Raw genomic sequence first — 18,941 nt, 5'->3', positions numbered from 1 at the left:
CTAACCCTTCTACCCCTGCTCTGGGGAAGTGTTTCGGGGCCTGGGGGTGGCAGCCCAAAGTGGCCGCCCAGAGAGAGTCAGGCCCTGTGCCCGCTGTGATGCTGCCGGCCGCAGGGAGGGCAGGCACGGTGGTGCGGGTGGATTGGCAGTGGGGCAGTGGAGCCCGGTGGGTGGCGAGGTGGCGTTGACAGCCCCACAGAATGGTGCCACTCAGTGGAGGGCTGTGGGACAGAGGAGGGAGGGCATGCAGACAGGTAGGAAGACGGGGGGCGAGGCTTCAATAATAGCTATATAGGGCTGTCTAGGATGGCTGCATGGGTGTTGTCCCTGTACTATGTTTTATTGAACAGTATGTGTTGTGAAACTTGTTGGATAGTCATATCATATCAACTCATATCAACAATGCACTGAAGAAGAGGGTTGGTCGTGTACAGAAGAACTTTGAGAAGATGGCCATAGGTATAAGTTTTGGGCTGAGAGCTTTTTCGACATAAATCAGTAAAAGTATGTGAAGAATGTGAGGTTTATTTGGCTTTGGCACCAGCACATTTCCTCAAAAAGGAAGTGAAAATGTGCAACGCCAGAGCTTCCGTTTAGACAAAATAAAAGCTGGAGGGCGGAAAAAAAAAGTTTCTGTGACTGTGTCTGTCTCTGTCTTGTGATGTCCGCCTATTACACCAACTCAAATGTGGTGATGTCATTCACGTAGGTCTCAAGTTGAATGACACTGAATGCCATCTGCCCCACAGAGCATGTGATGAAGTTTCCCACATGTGACCCATGATATCATATCAGCAGGCATGAGCTGTTTGTTACTCAACTCAAAAACAACAGAAAACCAAGAGAGATCAAGTAAATACTAATCTATCATCTCAGAGGGCAAAACAACAAACTCCAGCGATTATTGATTCTCCTTTCCCTGAACTCCTCCATGCTTCTCCCTCTCCTCCCCTCCCCTCTCCCCCCTCCCCCCTCTCCTCTCCTCCCCTCTCCCCCTCTCCTCTCCTCCCCTCCCCTCTCCTCCTCCCCTCTCCTCTCCTCCCCTCCCCTCCTCTCCTCCTCCCCTCTCCTCTCCTCCCCTCTCCTCCTCCCCTCCTCCTCCCCTCTCCTCCCCTCCCCTCTCCTCTCATCTCCTCCCCTCCTCTCCTCTCCTCCCCTCCTCTCCTCCTCCCCTCTCCTCCCCTCTCCTCCTCTCCTCTCCTCCTCCCCCCCTCTCCTCCTCTCCTCTCCTCCTCTCCTTCCCTCCTCCCCTCTCCTCCCCTCTCCTCTCCTCTCCTCCCCTCCTCTCCTCCTCCCCTCTCCTCCTCTCCTCCTCCCCTCTCCTCTCCTGCCTCCTCTGGCTGTAAGTAAAGCCCGGATATCTCAGCCATCGATTCCACCCAGGTGTCCTTCCTGTCTCGCTCGCTCCTTATCCTCGGGAGCCGGAGTGCCTGGTGCGACTGGCGAGCCCGGTCTAAGGTGGGATGAGAGAGAAGGGCTGAGATAACAGTGGGGAGGAAGTGTGGGCGCTGGTGCAACGCGATAGCTCTCCTCCTCATCTGAAACTCTGTGACCTCCTCCTTGCTCTCTCTCTCTCTCTCTCACTGTGTGTCTGTCTCTTTCAATAACAAATACACAAATAAGTCTACAGGGCGACACACAGGCGCATCTCTTTCTTTGTATCTCACTCTCTAATCTTGTAAGGTCAGCTTTGACAACCTGTTACTGAGGCAACGTAATGAGCAGTGTGTGAGGGTTGGGCAGTCGCGCGCTTCTTCATGCGCTCTTCTTCTGACCACTCATCTTTATCTGCGGCACTCTGGTTCTCACCCTCCTCTCTCTGTCCCCTCGTTACGTGCAGTCACCCTCGTTACGTGCAGTCACCCTCGTTACGGAGATCGGCCATGATAGCAGTCACTATCCACTTCAATGACGCCTCCTGCGTTGCCCGATCGATTCCTAGCGCTTCTTCATGTCACTCTACAATGGCCAGATGACTGTGTTCATTTGATACAGCATGCTGCCAAAAGGTTTGTGACGCAAATATTGATATTGTACAGTACCAAGACATGACGGAGCCAATATGCTGGGCCAGTGTTCAAAATAAGACGTGTGTGTTGTGTATGTGTGCGTGTGTGTGTGTGTGTGTGTGTGTGTGCGTGCGCGCGCGCGTGTTTGACCTGTGATCCAGGGGCCACGTTAGCAGCGTATGGATCCAATTGTGCTGCCAGGAAGCTGACAGAGTGTCAGTGGTCACTTGTGCCACAGGAAGTGATCGATTGTGGGCCTCCAGGGCAGAGAGGGGGTCTGTCTCTATCTGTTTCCTGACAAGGCGGGCAGACGCTGTTGTCTGAATCCTGTTGTCCACAACTTATCATTTTTCTCTCCAGTTGCAGCCCAAGTAATGCCAGCTGTTTGCGAAAGGAATGTCTACTATTTTGCTTTTTGTGTTGGTGCTTTGACTGGGATGTATCTTTTCTAATCCCCTGGATTTGAAATGCATCCGAGCCGCGTCGATATCTGTTCTGCTGTGCGGAGGGAGAACTAACAGCCGTCCTTCTGTTACTGATTTAGCCAAAGAAAAAGACTGTTTCAGTGTTTGTCTTCATCTCCGCCCTCTTGGCTCAGTCCAGTCCGGCGGGTCGAGCTACGTGCCACTTTGGACCGTCCCATCTCTGTTTGGTTGTTTGTTGACGTTTTCTACCACCCTGCCCCTCCTATGTTAACCCCTCCCCTCCCCCCCCCAACCCTCCCCCGCCACCACACGGTAATATTCCACTGCCAGTGAGCTATAGTAGGTGGCATGGTGTGAGCCCATGGGGGTGTGAAGGGTGCTACAGTTGTGTGTAGGCCGCAGTCCTCCTCACAGCGGGCAGTGATATGCAGAATGAGATTTGAGAGCTACAAATGTTCTCATGCAAATCCCTTTATAAGCAAAAGTCCTCCTGCCACCCTCAGATTGGTTTAGGATTTTTTATCATGCCCCCCCCACCACCCCCCCTATTTTCTCCCCAATTGTACTTGGCCATTTCCTCCTGCTGTCCCAGTCATTGCTCCGCCCCCTCTGCTGATCTGGGGAGAGCCGTAGACTAGCACATGCTTCCTCAGATACATGCGCAGTCGCCAGCCACTTCTTTTCACCTGACAGTGAGGAGGAGTTTCCTCGGCTGAACATAGCACATGGGAGGATCACGAGATTCCCCCCAGTTCCCCTCCCCCCCCCCAAAAAAAAAAACTACTGCAGCGACCAGGACTCATACCCCGCCGGCTTCCCACTTGCAGACATGGCCAATTGTGCCTGTTCTGACCAAGCCAGAAGTACCGCTGCAGGAATTGAACCTGGTCTTGGCGGTGGTACTGTAGGTGGTTGATTTTACCTGTAGACTACCCAGACGCCCGGTTTGTTAGATTTAAGGGAAACAACCTTGCCATTATAAGCCAATGTAACCCTTCTACCCAAAGCAATAACTGTGCTATCCCCACATACACCTCTCTGTCCCCCTCTTCACATATTGCCGAGACTCCCAGAAGACCTTCATTGTTGAAGGCTGTGTGGGGTGCAGGGTGTTTCTCCTTCCCCCCTCCTCCACCCCTCCTCTCCTCCACCCTCATACTCATCCATCCTCCCATCCCCACGGGACTCACCTGTCTGTTGCGTTCATCCATAATCCGCGTGATCTGAATCTTTTTCCTCCCCATCGTCCCCGTCTCTTTCTCTCTCTCCTCTTCCAAAAGAACTTGATGCTTTCTTCTCCTCTCTCGTCTTCTTTCTCCTCTTCCCTCTTCTGCTCTTCCTTTAGCGCTCTTCTCTCTTCTCTCTATTTGCACCAATCAATTCAAAGATTCCTGCATCCGTACCTGCCAGAGAGAAAGGGAGAGAGGGGGGGGAGGTGGAGGAGAAGCATTAAGCGAAATGAAATATGGCAAAATACTGAGAGAAAAAAATAATAAAAGTGGCATCATGGCAGCCACAAGGGAGGGTGAAGAAAGACAAAGAATCTGTCAACAATGTTGTGAGAACGGCTGTGTTTTTCACTGTCGATATCATGCAAATCAGTTTTTTGCATTTTTTCCTCTCTCTCTCTCCCAGGCAGCGACTATGAGAGGAGACAGCACTGTCAGGATCCTGCCTCGTTCACAGAGAGTTTGACAGTGTTTTGGAAGTGCCGCTAACTTAAACGCTCTAATCACCAACACTGTAACATTACCTCCAGACTGAGAAATACATTTTGTTTCTTCACACCAAACAGCGCTGTATTGACAGTGGAGCTGCCAGACGCGGCTTTTTCTACTCTATCTGCGCCGGCTCATCTCCAAAATGGCAGACGTGGAGTCGCAGGGTAGAATACAGATGTAAAACCTAGCGTAGTCTTGCCACGTTCATGGCAAAACAAAGCAGAAGAAATTGAGCCAAGAGTGATCTTTTCAAACACGGTAAAAAGATGTTTCTTGGAGCCAGAAATCAAACCCAAAATTCTAACATGAACTTGCAAAACAGGACTGGAACCAGCTGGGTATATTGTATGTCAATGAGTGTGCGCGCGTGCGTGCGTGTGTGTGTGTGCGTGTGTGCATGACTGTGTGTACCTGTGTTTGAGCAGTTGAGGCCAGTGGCTGCTGAGCTGGACTGCATGTGCGAGGAAGAAAGCTGCGCTCCAAAAAGTTTGCGTGAACGAGTGACTGTGTGTGTTTGTGCGGACGTCTGTGTGTGTGTGTGTGTGTGTCTGTGTCTGTGTGTGTGTGTGTGTGTGCATGTTCACGTGTGAGCTTGGCTAAGCCAGAGCTCTAGTGCATCTCTCCAGAGTGCTAAAGTAGGCCAACCCAATCTATCTCAGGGAGGAGCAGAAGAACTGTTGTTGTGTTTTCTTTTGACAGTAGAGGTGATAACGTCCCTCGTTATGCAAATGAGCGTCCCATTATTTAAGCTCAGTGCAATGCAGGGGAGCTGTCAGTGCCGTCACATAAAAAAAAAATCTTCCATCTACCCTGCCTCTTTTTTTTTCTCTACTTTCCCCTTCTTCTTCTCTCTTCTCTCCTTTCTGAACCAGATTTCCGGCACCTGGCAGCACAAGCATCAGACATTGATGTGGAAGACGACACCGACTTCACCAAAAGACATGTCAGTCTCAGTCTCTCTCTCTCTCATATTCTCTAGCTCTCTCTCCCTCGGTCTCTCTCACACTCGCGCGCTCACACACACACACGTTGTAATGCACTTCCCTCCTCCTGTTCTTTTTTTCTTCATGTTCCCCTAACCTGGATCCATGTATTTATTGAGTAACATGCATGAGAAAGCACAAGAAAGCGCCAAACCCCCTGTAGTGAGCGCAGCACATTGCTATGCACTTGACCTCCTTGTGCTAGAGAGAGGAGGACGTTGATAATGAAAATGCGTAATGGGGACAACCAGGGAGAGTGTGTCTCTATAGGCACAGACCAGGACCTGGTTTACAGTAGCAGTAGTAACTAATAGATCATGTCACTTGCAACAGAAAACACTGACTCAATGTACCTGTTCTATTGAGTCACAATTATGGGCATCTAGAAGAGTTAGTGGGGGTTAAATGTAGTCAACCTTGGATTACCACTATAGACACTAAAGGATATTATTTTATTATTTTCTGAAACAAACAAACATGCAACTTCCTGGGTTGATGGTTTGGGATACGCCCACAAATGTGGGGAGAGAAATCTTTTGCAACAGCCGGACTGCACCATCATAATAACAACAAGATCTAAAATAAGTGTGTGGCAGCTCTTCAGAGGCTATCCAAAACAGTTTAGCATTGCTCTGCACAAACACACCCATCTACAGAGAGAAAAACAAAGAGCTGCCCCCTTAGAAATAACAAATAAAAGAAGGGGAAAAGAGGAAGGATGTTGTCAGACAAACTGGGATTACAAGTCAAGTCAACACGAAGGCGCTGGGCACAGGACAGCCAGACACGCATATCAATCAAGCAGGCGTACCTCAGTCACATCGCCTCTCCTCCCCGTCTCCTCCTCAGCACTACCGGGCCCCGGGCACGGCTCCAAACAAGGAGGCGTTACCCTCTGCCATCCCTGCCTGCTCCCTCCCACAGCCCGCTGAGCCGAGCCTGTCAATGTCAACAGGCGCTGGGGCAACACCTGAGGCCTTACGTAACATTAACACTAAAACTAAACCCGTGTCCTGAACATTTAATCCCTGCTTCGGCTCCCAGCGCTCCCAGCCAACGCTCCCCGAGGTGAGGTTCTGCTGCCGCTTAGTCCCCCCCCCCCCCACCTCTTCTCACTCTTGCCTCCTCTACCTCCTCCTACACAACAACGTGTTCCCTCCATCCCCACTTCACCCCCACACCAACAACACCACCCCTCCCTCCTTCCCTCACACCCGCCCCCGTGCCATATGAGTGCCAGGCGACTCGCTCCTGGCTAAGAGAACAGTGAGTGCCCACCTCCTCCTCGTGGGGCTCCTCTCTTCCCTCTCTCCTCTTCTTCCTTATTCTATCCTTCCCTCGTGGCGGAGAGCGGGGACGGCGGTGCATCAGTTCTAACTTAGCAGATTAGCACTGAGCCACTCAATCCAATTTAGCCTTGTGACGCCGGCGTGCAGACAGACAGCGGAGAACAGAGGGAAATGCAGCAGCACGCGCCGCTCGCTGAGCGCGGTCACACCGGCACAGGGCAGCCGGCCGCAGCGGGGAATTTCTGCGAGACACTGACACCGACACCTGACCTTGAGAGGGCAAATAAAGCCAGGGGGCGGGGAAGGGGGGTCGGAGCGAGAGAGAATGAAGACGCACACAGAGAGAGGGAGAGAGAGAGGGAGGGAGGGAGAGAGGGAGGGAGAGAGAGAGAGAGAACTAACGAGCTTTAACACATTAAGCCAATTTACTAATCGCAAAGTGAGGCGTAGGGAGGGAGGGAACGAGGTGTGCAGAGGGAAGAACAAACCAAAAAGATGTTTGCCTCTTTATCTCCGAACCTGTCTCATGGTATGTGCTTTATGCTGCATTCGTATGAATGGCATGGTAACTGGAGGGAAGGGGGGTTTGGCATGAGCAGGGGGAGGGGGGGGGGCTACTAAGGTCAGAGAGCACACTGGCACCGAGCAGAGGGGCGAGTGGCTGCTCCTCTGCTTGTTTTCCATATCCTGGGTCCCATCTCTCTGTGCTTTGAGTTGGGGAGGTGACAATGGAGGAGAGAGAGATAGAGAGAGAGAGAGAGAGAGGGAGCACAGAGAAACAGAGGAACGGAGAGAAAGAGAAGGGAAACGGAGGGAAGCAGAAAGAGGGATCTTTTTGAACAGGCACCGGGCCTCTCCAGGGGGAGGGGAAGAGCTGTACCCACGACCCTCCCATCTGTTAAGCAGACGGACGGAGAGAGAGCGAGAGAGAGAGAGAGAGGAAGCGAGAGAGGGAGAGAGAGAGAGAGGGGGATGAAGGGTGGGGGGAGGATGGGAGAGATGGAGAGGGAGCAGCGATTCAGCACATAGAATCTAATGAGCATTCTCTCTCTCTCTCTCTCTCTCTCCTCTCTCAGAAGTGGAGCTGAGAGGACGATGAGAACACATACACTCAGTGCACCACAAGGCTTGATTCTAGGTCGCCTCTCTCCCAAGTGTTTAGTCACTAAAAACTAATATACAGCACATGGCGCTTTTTCACATTCTAATAGACGGTCTGTAGGGTGCTTGTTAATGTGGCTTTGTTATTGAGGACAGACACCGAAGACGAGTCTCCACTGTATCAAAGAGGGCGGCAAAAAAAAGAGCAACTTTACCTTGACTCATTCGCAGGACTAATTCGTCACTCTGAAAGACAGCTGCGTGGTGCACACGACGCGGAGAAGGTTTTGTTAGCACAGGAGGAGGGATGGGAGATCGTGACGGAGAAGAAATGCACACGTTCTTCCATTCCAAGAACTAGAGTTGCGCACACCCTCATCTATCAGATTATTTCTGCATTCAGAGAACTGTGAAGGCCGGGATAAAACCAAAACTAGCGCTCCTGTAAACACACACACACTGTGTGCAGAATTCTGCTGACACCGATATTCCCGAATCCTAATTCTACACGTTATAGCAAATTGGGCAAGGTGATTTATCATGACAGGATTGCCGATGTTTTTCCAAGAAACCCCGCCTCGGCAGCACCGCCTCGGCTCACGGTACATCTGCAACACATTTGGTAATAGCATGTGTCCTGAGAAAAAAATATATAACGCCAGGATCCCCTATCCTCCTAGGAAATGTGGTTGTGAGGATTTGAAATAACATATTACAGTGCAGTAAGTAAACCTTTTAGGAGGTGTATGCTACATTAAATAAACGCTCTCTCTTTTTAAATAAACTCCCATTTCCTTCAAGAGGATGACGAGAGAGAGAAAAAAAACGCGCTTTAATATTTTCCAAATACAATCTGAATGTGAGTACACACTTGCAGGGCTCCGTTTTTCTGTCGAGTATTTGGGTGGAAGATTTTTTTTCCTTCAAATCCAGAGAAAATGACTTTTTCTTCTTCTTGTGTGCGTTTTTCTGTATATACAGGTATGTGCGCCGGTGTGGGTATATAGGTGTGAACGTGTTTGTGCACACCTCTCTGTGAGCGTGCGTGCGTGTGCTTTGGAGGGAGGAAGAGGAGCAGGCAGCACTTTATCTCCTGTAAGGATGGATGGAGGTATGGCAGCAGAGACGAGAGGAGGACTGATCCGATGGCCAGTCAGAGGGGGGGGGGGGGACAGAAAAGTGTGTACCAGGTCTCATTGTGCCTCTAATGTCATTACAGGCAGTGACTCCTCTGTGTGGCACATCGCACGCCCCATCTGTCAGAGCGAGATAGGCAGGGTGACGAATGGCTATCACTGCTGCCCCCCCCCCCCCCCCCTCTCTCTCCTCCACCCACCCCCACCCTTAATGTCTGTATCCTTTACGAGTGCCGGGGGGAGCAGGGGGGGTAGAGTGACCTAAACCTGGACTGTAGCCCACGCGTAGGTGGGCCTCTATGGCTGTGAATCACAGCAGATATTAGGGCTAATTTAACATGTTAGCAGCTAAAGAGATTAGCAACATGCACATCTGGGGATTAGGCTGATAGCAGTGGATCATCGTATAATGTGCTCATTCTTGCTCTTTTTCTTTCCCCCTGTGCGTTCTCGCTAAAACTTTTGAAATTGAGAGGCTGCGGTGCGTGTGTGTGTGTGTGTGTGTGTGTGTGTGTGTGTGTGTGTGTGTGTGTGTGCGTGCGCGCGCTTGTGTGTGTGTGTTGGGGAATATGTCTTCACCTGTCTCTCACTATTAGCTCATGGTTTAGGTGGATCATTAGCGAGACAGAGATGGTTTCACATGTATTCTATTTCCAATCTCCATGTCCCTTAGAACTGCGACAGCTGTCTATTGATGAGCAGGAAACTCAGCCAATTGCCTGTGGTTGGCGTAAGTTTTATATACAGTGCCAAGCATCCGTAAGTGTGATTGACATTATGGAACAAAGTATATCGTTATAAGTAGCAGCTCAAGCGCTATAAGTTGAGCTCTCAATTCCCCACAAACCCCAATTCGCCCAATTTCTCAACTTAAAACTGATTGATTTCCATACTAATGAGACTCTAGCAGCACTGCTCTGCTCTGCCCCATCCAACAGCTCTGCCCCGGGGTCTTGGAGGACAGAGAGACAGGAAACACACACACACACACACACACACACAGACACAGACACAGACACACACACACACACACACACACACACAGCCAGCTCAGCGGAAGGATGTGACATCAGCAGCCACAGACAATCAAAGGTGCTAAAGGTGCTTCCTTCCCTAAATCACTCTGTCCACAGAGCAGAAATTGGGAATCAAAACTCGTCACTCTAACCTAACATCTCCTACAGCAGAAGACATGCAAAGAAGAGATAAACACAAACAACATGCTTTCTCTTCCCTAACATCTACAGCAGAAGACATGCAAAGAAGAGATAAACAGAAAAGACATGCTTTCTCTTCCCTAACATCTACAGCAGAAGACATGCAAAGAAGAGATAAACAGAAACAACATGCTTTCTCTTCCCTAACATCTACAGCAGAAGACATGCAAAGAAGAGATAAACAGAAAAGACATGCTTTCTCTTCCCTAACATCTACAGCAGAAGACATGCAAAGAAGAGATAAACACAAACAACATGCTTTCTCTTCCCTAACATCTACAGCAGAAGACATGCAAAGAAGAGATAAACAGAAAAGACATGCTTTCTCTTCCCTAACATCTACAGCAGAAGACATGCAAAGAAGAGATAAACAGAAACAACATGCTTTCTCTTCCCTAACATCTACAGCAGAAGACATGCAAAGAAGAGATAAACAGAAAAGACATGCTTTCTCTTCCCTAACATCTACAGCAGAAGACATGCAAAGAAGAGATAAACAGAAACAACATGCTTTCTCTTCCCTAACATCTACAGCAGAAGACATGCAAAGAAGAGATAAACAGAAAAGACATGCTTTCTCTTCCCTAACATCTACAGCAGAAGACATGCAAAGAAGAGATAAACAGAAAAGACATGCTTTCTCTTCCCTAACATCTCCTACAGCAGAAGACATGCAAAGAAGAGATAAACACAAACAACATGCTTTCTGGATCTGCTTGGGAGATCATTTTAGGTTTGACTCTCCCTGAAAGTTCCCTGAAATATGGCTTTGAGGTCTTTGCCTTTATATAACGAAAGGCCCAAATACTTTTAGGGGAATCTTTTCAGCAAAAAAATAATCACGATGCTGTCCATGGTTGAAGAAGAAACAAAGTGAGAGGGAAAAGAAAACGTATGACTGTGCAAAAAAATGTTTATTATCTCCGCCAACAGGAGTTGGCCGAGAGGTCTGTTTGTCTGTCTGTCCACATTCTCAAATAGTTATGAACGGATTTGCACAAAACTGTGTAGAAAAGCAAGTCATGGGCCAACTTAGAACTGATTATGTTTCCACAAAAGTGGGTGTGACAATGGGCATGGTCAATCACATGAAGGTGCCTACCTTCCAAACGGATTCACGTAAAACCACAAAACTTTGTCAAAAGGCTGGTCAAGGTCCAAGGACAAACTGATCAACTTTCTGCGCCCCCACTAGCCAAAAGGTAGCGTGGCAATGGGCATGGTGGAGGTATGCACTGTACAAAATGCCCTCTACTGTAGTTCTGTCTGAAAATATATATTTTGAAGAAAAGACCACAGACATTAAAAATCAATCTTCATATAAAAATATTCGCTTTGAGAAAAGCATTTTCACGTATGCATTTCAGGCCATCCTTTCAGCACCTCAGCCTCGATGGTTGTCCTCCAGCAACAGCAGTCAGCTAGAAATTGCTTTTTTTTACATTTGGAAACTGAACTGCCTCTCTCCCACTGAAAGAGCCGTTGTTAAGAGAAAATAACACCTGCCTTCAAAGTGGATACAAAAGAAACTAAAAAAAATAGGAGAGAGAATACAGGGAAGATGATGTGTCTAAATTTGCTTCTGATGTGTCAGCTTTTCATGTAAATTCTAGTCTAAAAATACTTAGATAAACTTAATCAAATCTGTAATATAAAAGAATTGTCAAACATCTTACAACGTTGAATTTATTTGTCTTGTAACTTATTTAATCAATGGAACTGGCAAAGTATTTCCTACTAGCCCACCCACTATGTCTTTGTGGCATTCTATTACGGGGACCAAAGGAAATCCATTTTCTACCCAGTGGTGTCTTCTCAAATCGCAGTTGTGTGAGAAAGTCACCTATATAAGAAACCTTGGATAGAAACCGTGTATGACTTTGAGGTAATGGAGTGCTATATTCATTTATTCAGTTAGATATTTCGGTATTTAGTTGTAAAAAGGACAGTTTTGCCTAGTTTAGTCCTGTGATATTATGGACTGGGGGGAAGTATGATGAGGAGCAGGGTAGGGAGAGGGAGCTGTTCGTTTGGGCAGCTGTGGTTCTCACTCAGCACCGGCAAACAGAACAGGGGCCTCGGGGCCATCAGAGCCGCAATGGAGACAGGTAGCCATCCGTCAGAGCCAGCATGGAGACAGGTGAGAGCCATCTTTCCATAGCCCATTGCTGACTTCCCCAAGGACGAAGGGACTTGACACGATGCGTCAACCTCCCCTTTGAAAGGAGGCCAAGGGCTGCAAAGCTGCAGCTGCCAGGCCAAAGGCAGACAGGCAAGAGGGCGCACGTGAGAGTGAGACAGACAGATAGAGAGAGAGGGAGGGAGAGAGAGGGAGACAGAGAGAGAGAGACAGAGAGAGAGAGACAGAGAGAGTAGCCACAGTGGTTAACAAGACATTCCCTGTCGATGGTCAGCTGTTTTGCTGTTGTGACAGCTAGTGGCTTATGTCCACAAGACGTGATAAACAGATAAACATAGGGCGGCAATGACAAACCTGCCACACACAGACCCTGGTGCCAAAGTGGAAAAAGAGGTATCAGAAAAAAAGGAGAAGAGAAGAAAAAGCAGAAGTCAGGGCGAGCCACAATTCGCAGAGGCCCCGGAAAGACTGGAGTGAATCACCATTGAGTGCGTTCAGTCTTTCCATGGCATGAGCAAAAGGAGGGGCGATGGACATGTTCAAGTAAAGCAGAGATAGGAAAGATCGAGCATACAGAACAAAAAGCAAAGACCAGCCAGTCCGTAAAGACAGCACAGCACACGGTGCAAAGCAGGGAGGAGATGGGCAAAGGGCAAAATGAAAGGTATTGAGGTGGTTTTTTCAACATGGAAGTAGTGCGGATTGTGGTGACGAATGCAACCGACGTTGAAAGCCAAATAACTTGACTTTAGTTTCACTTAATCAACAAGGCAACATTTCTTCTTTCACTTCTCTCTCTCTCTCAAACTTTCAAGCTTCTGTCCAACCATTGTCATTTAGCAAGCTGTGCTGGCGGTCATGTTTTCCAATGTGTGTAAACCACCGCCTCTATTCATATGTTGCCACGTACACTACAGCACCCAGGTGTAAGCAACCACCACACAGATGTCCACACTGAAGGAGTGGAACAGAAAATGAACGCACGCACGCACACACGCACGCACACAGTAACTAATTAGAATTACTCGCATTGCTGTAATTGAGTAGCTTCTTTGTGTACTTTGTGTATTTTCAAAATCAGTAATTTTACTTGTACTTTAATTGCGAAATTACATTACATCAAGCAAAGATTTCTCAAGTAAAAGTACAATTGCTGATTTAAAAAAATACTAAAAAAGTACAACTACACAAAAAAAGCTACTCAATTACAGTAACGTGAGTAATTGTAATTAATGTACTTTGTGTCAAATGCTTTGGGATTCAACACTACACCCGAAGGCGAACGAGGGGCCAGTCAGAAAGCAATGAGAATATGTTGGCACTTAATCACAAAGGAAATAGAGGCAGATGAGTTAGAAAACACCTCTGCAGACATAAATTCAACTGAATCCCCATCAGATTTGGTTGAAGTTGAGGATGAACTTGAAGAGAATGAGAAAACAAAGCTATTTCGACGTTTTTTTTAAGTAACAGTACTACTTGAGTAGGTTTTTTTGTACTCTTCCCACCCCTGCACACATAGGCATTTCCCTCTGTGCATACATCTTTACAGCTTATTCATCAAATCACATCATCCAACGCAATTTATGAGACATATTTCATACAGTACAACAACAAAAAGAAAAAGAAAAAATAAAGAAATGAACACGAGAAACAATGCACGGGAATTACTGTATAAAACCTTCAATGAGCAGCCAGCCCCCACAGGAGCCGCCGGGAGTCATGTCACTTAGAACACACAAAGCACTGACATATTCACCCAATTATGTTCCTGCCATATGACAATGTCTCAGGATGTCGGCAATGCTCTCCAGCAGGGCGGGGTGAGTGTGCGTGCACGTGGGGGTCTAAGACAGAGGCTACGACCTATAGGTGCCGGGCCACGCGCTCTGTGTTCAACTACAGCAACCCCCCCCCCCAAGCATCAACACCAGACAACATGGTTAGACACTCCACTGATGATTTCATCACAAGCCCCCCCCCCCCGCCCTTACTCTCTTTCTTTGCCACAGCATTCTAATCACCCTAATTAAAAGCTTTGTTCGTTTAGAAATCTCTGATGACAATTTGTTTCACTCTACCCTACAGCAGTGGTGGCTGTGAAGAGAGGAGAATTAAATTTGATCTTCTGACAGCAATTATTAAGTGCTCCCTCCTGGCCTCAATTAAGGCCCGCAGGCTAATGCTAACATGGCTAACCCTCATGCAACCATGCGGGCGCCGCCGGCTTACTTCCTATTTTTCTCCACCGGCTCCTTTTTGTCACCTTTGTAAGTGTGCGTGCATGTGTGGGTGTGTGGGTGTCTGTGTGTGAACTTGTTGGGCATGTGTGTGCACGCTAGCTCGCCTACAAGTTGTTCAGCAAATTTGAATACCGCAATTATACTATTACGTGACATTATTGTTTTTGAAGTCTAGGCGATAACATGCAAATATTGAACCTGATAAGACGGGAACACCTTCTAAAGAAAAGAAAAAAAGCTAGCATAATAATAATGTGCCATCTGTAACACACAGGGAATAGACTAACCTCAGTGACCCCCCCCCCAACTGTTAAGACATACTGTATGTTACCTATGGTGAGAGAGTGGGGGGGGCAAGAGTGTCTCCAATTAGAAAATGTAAATAAATCAATAAAACAGACTAATCAAGACCAGTGTCACCGGTGTCACTCTGTCGTTCACTGGGTGCATGTGTGTGTGTGTGTGTGTGTGTGCGTGTGTGTGTGCATGTGCGTGTGTGTGTGTTTGTGTGTGTGCGGAAGCACTGATGGAACAGATGAACCTACAGACAGCAAAAGAACGACAAAATCATAAAGGGCTTAATCTGTGAACAACATGTCCTCCCTGTTTATTAGGTGACACTCCACAGCGTTACGCCTCATGGTCACAGCCTTGCTGAGCTGAAGTGAGAGCCACAGCTTTGTATGGCGTGTGCCGGTAATTTGCAGAGAAGTAGAAGGTTGCACACTTCAACAAGGATGTCCTTCATAGATTCGACCTTCTGTTTCTCTCTCTCTCTCTCTCCCTCTCTCTCTCTCCTCCGGTCCCTGTGCTCCGCTAGGAAACCGAGTAACCTAGATCGTGGAGTCGGGAGAGAGGGATGGTGACAGAGAGAGAGCAAGAGAGAGAGCGCAAGAGACAAGATGTGGGTAGAAAAGGTATAGGATAGATGAAGGGAACGAGTCAGATTCCAAACCCCTGTCTATGACCAATAAAAAAAGTTATAAAAAAAAAAAAGATTCCAAACCCCCCCCCCCCCCAAAAAAATAAAAGTTCTGCCAGCATGATGTCAGGGTCGCTCTTCCCTCTTCTGCTCACCACAAGCTGATTGTGCTGATTATTGGTGAGCATTGTTGCCCTGTTGATGCTCTGCATCATTAAACAGAGATTGTTCCACTGTTAGTGTTTGTTTAAGCAAGGCTGGTGTAATGTTTCCAGGCAGTGTCTCTCCACCACAGAGGCGCGCGCACACACACACACACACACACAGACACACACACACACACACACACACACACACACACACACACACACACACACACGCACGCACACACGCACACACACACACACACACACACACACACACAGACACACACACTCAATGTAAACTTGAGACACAAGTTGTATGCCCTGCATCTATAATTTATGTTCCCCCTTTGCACGGTTTCAAGTCGAACTTGGTGATCTGAAAACACAATAAGACAAACAAATCAAAGGCAAACACTAAAACAAGTGATTGAGCCGTTGCAAAGTGTATTTCTCCCTCTCTCAAATAAAATAAAGAGTACATAACAGACACAAGGGCCCCTATCGTTGCATCGGCGCAGTTTCTAGGCCGAGCGGCAGGCGCAGATCAAAGCAGTGGGCGTGGAAAGGCGCACTTGATATCGTCGTGCTGGCGCTAGATGCAGCCCAAAGCATTACAACCACGCCTTTTAGGCGTAAAATTATGCACCGTCATGCTCATTGGATAAGTGCAATAAACGAATCGCACGCTTGCCTTTTTAGCTCCAATTCCAGTGATCCCGCAAAACCAGACGAAAGCCAAACGCTCTGCCCCCCCCCCCCCCTCCCTTCATCCAGCCTGTCTGTCTGCATTATAGGCTATTATTCCATATTATTATGCTTCTCAAACCAATCTAACTGCAGTTTCAATACTGCAAGCATGTAAATACGCTACACTATAGCAAGATCAAAGTGAAAATAATGTACTAAACGCATCAGCTAGAAAAATATAGCCTATTAGATTGGTGAAAGTTTGTCCAGAAAGATATCGTTTTCTCTCCCCTGCTGCAGGTAGAATGATGCACATAAATATACCCTACATTATGTAAAGTCATTGCATAAATGTGTATTTATTGTAAAACTAAATGTGGAGTAGGGCGAAGTTATTGGAGCGCACATCACAGTATAGCAGATGACAGTAGAAGCTTCCGAAGCGCGTTCCGCTGTCACTTACCTAAATCACGTTAAATCCACACAGGGTATATATAGGCTCAAGAGGACATATATGTTTCACATAGGGTGGTGTTTCATTTCATGTTTTATTTGGTCCAATATTGAAATGTTCGACAATTGCAGGTTGTCTTACCATTACACATTATTTTAGATCTACCTTTTATATCTATTTCGGCTCTATTTAGTAGCGAAATGGAGGACCCAATTGCATGCTGGGAGTGGACATTCACAGGCAGTAAACTTACAACTGCTATTTCCTATGGGAAGCTGGGTGCTGCTATGTGTTGTGTCTGTTTGAGCGAGGGAGTCAGAGAGAGAGAGAGAAGGGTGACTCAGAGGCAGAAGAGCACTGGCGCACTGAATAGGCCTGGTTTCAGAGAGAGACAGAGAAGGGTGACAGGGGAGAGGCACAAGTGCACTGGCGCAGTGAATAGGCCTGGTTTTCAAAGGCGCAAAGCGCTAAATTTAAGGCAGGTGCCAAGATATCAGTACGCCGAGATTTAAGGCCGACACGCCCACTTTGGCCCATTCTGGGACTGCGCCACGCCCATTCGGCCTAAAGCGCATTTGGCAGCGTAAAGCCATATTGATATCGTCCCAAAACAGGCGCAAGGCACGTTTTTTTGCGGTTAAGGCCCGTTTTAGTGCCGAAGGCCTGTGGGAGAATAGGGCCCACTATGCCATACAAAAACTTTTAAAATCAGAATCTTTGGAAGCACAGTAAAACTGTAAACAGTGTTGGGAGGGTTACTTTTCAAATGTATTCCACTACACAGATTACTGAATACATGCCCTAAAATGTAATTGGTAATGTATTCCATTAGATTACTCAAGTTATGTAATGTATTCTAAATTATTTTGGATTCCTTTTGGAATACTTCAAAATTGTCTTGCTGCGCTGTGCTCTGAATGTACGCAAACGCGAGGGCAATGCGGTTATGACGCGCACTGATGTGATGTTGCGACCTCTTCTTCAGCATGTTTGTAAGTCAAATGTGTTATATTTCCACGTCAAAAACACATTCCTGACAGTGTCCTGGCTGTGTGTCTCCTCCGACATTGCCATTCTCTTGTGGTGTGAGGCAGGCATATGAATTTGAGAACAAATAAAATCTATTTTTAAAGACTGCATTCAGAATACCACCAATTTTAACTGTAACTGCAATGGAATACAGTTACTCATATTTCCGTCGCTGTCGGTCGGAAAACTTGTATCTCCAAAGAAACTATTTTTCACAAGGAAGAAAAAACATTCAAATTTTAACATAGTGTAATAGTAACAACATTAATAACCAGTGTCCATAACATCGCTGGTCCAAAGTACCAGAAACTTCACAGGTTATTTTGGGGTACCCACAAAATCAATTTATGAAAAGAAAAAGAAAAAAAAAGGAATTGGAGATACAAGGTTTCCGCCCGACAGCGACGTTTTGTATTTTAAATACTGTATTTTAAATACATGTATTGCGTTACTGCCTATAACCCTGGGTGTAAAGCAGTGGCACAGTGCTGTACAGTTCCCAGAGGAGCGCTGGTGGTGGGGTGCATGAGCAGAAAGGTTGTATGGAGTGTGGAGGGCGTGTGGCGGCATACAGTACCTACAGATCAGCCTCTGTTTAGGGGAGTGGCCCCACCAAGGCCAGAGCTGGGCCAGACCCAGGCCAAGCCTCTCATTACTCATCGGCTGGGTGCCGCGCTCCTGTTTGGAGTGGTTAAGGGGGAACCGGCGAGGGTCTGGCAGCTCCACTGTACTCCACTCCCCGCACCATCACAAGCCGACCTCATCAAAGCCAGAGCTCGTAATTTGTCACAGAAAGCAGCCAATTAACATATGTTAAGGGAGGAGGGAGGACGAGGAGAAGGGAGGAGATGGAGGGGAGGGCGATGAGGAGGGAGGAGAGGGAGGGGAGGGAGAGTGAAAAAAGATAGCGTATGATTAAAGAGTCTGCACAGCTGCACAAAATCAAGATGGCAGAGAGCGAGGTTTGAAAGAGACCTCAGCCCCTGATCTGATAAAGCGTACTGTTACTTAACCCCCACGAGCAAGAGAGAGAGAGACAGAGTGAGAGACAGAGAGAGAGAGAGACAGAGTGAGAGACAGAGAGAGAGAGAGAGAGAGAGAGAGAGTGAGAGACAGAGAGAGAGAGAGACAGAGAGAGAGACAGAGGGAGAGAGAGAGAGAGAGAGAGAGTGAGAGACAGAGAGAGAGAGAGAGACACAGAGTGAGAGAGACAGAGGGAGAGAGAGAGAGAGAGACAGAGTGAGAGAGAGACAGAGGGAGAGAGAGACAGAGTGAGAGAGACAGAGGGAGAGAGAGAGAGAGAGAGAGAGAGAGAGAGACAGAGTGAGAGAGAGACAGAGTGAGAGAGAGACAGAGTGAGAGAGACAGAGGGAGAGAGAGACAGAGAGAGAGAGAGACAGAGGGAGAGAGAGACAGAGTGAGAGAGAGACAGAGGGAGA

At 47.6% G+C, this 18,941-nt stretch overlaps 1 protein-coding gene across 1 annotated transcript in view; it reads right to left on the bottom strand.

The window, feature by feature from the left end:
• The window catches only part of LOC310784131 (myocyte-specific enhancer factor 2C-like), an 89,974-nt gene that overhangs the window by 53,475 nt on the left and 17,558 nt on the right, over positions 1 to 18,941 (bottom strand). The window contains exon 2 of the mRNA XM_083645118.1: positions 3,625 to 3,837. Coding sequence (XP_083501244.1) covers positions 3,625 to 3,678 — 54 coding nt within the window. The 5' untranslated portion in view covers positions 3,679 to 3,837. The remainder of the gene's footprint in view (positions 1 to 3,624; positions 3,838 to 18,941) is intronic.

The sequence above is a fragment of the Poromitra crassiceps genome (assembly GCF_964638095.1).
Source record: "Poromitra crassiceps genome assembly, chromosome: 10".
Taxonomy (NCBI): Eukaryota; Metazoa; Chordata; class Actinopteri; order Beryciformes; family Melamphaidae; genus Poromitra; species Poromitra crassiceps.
This window is presented reverse-complemented; position numbering and strand designations above follow the sequence as displayed.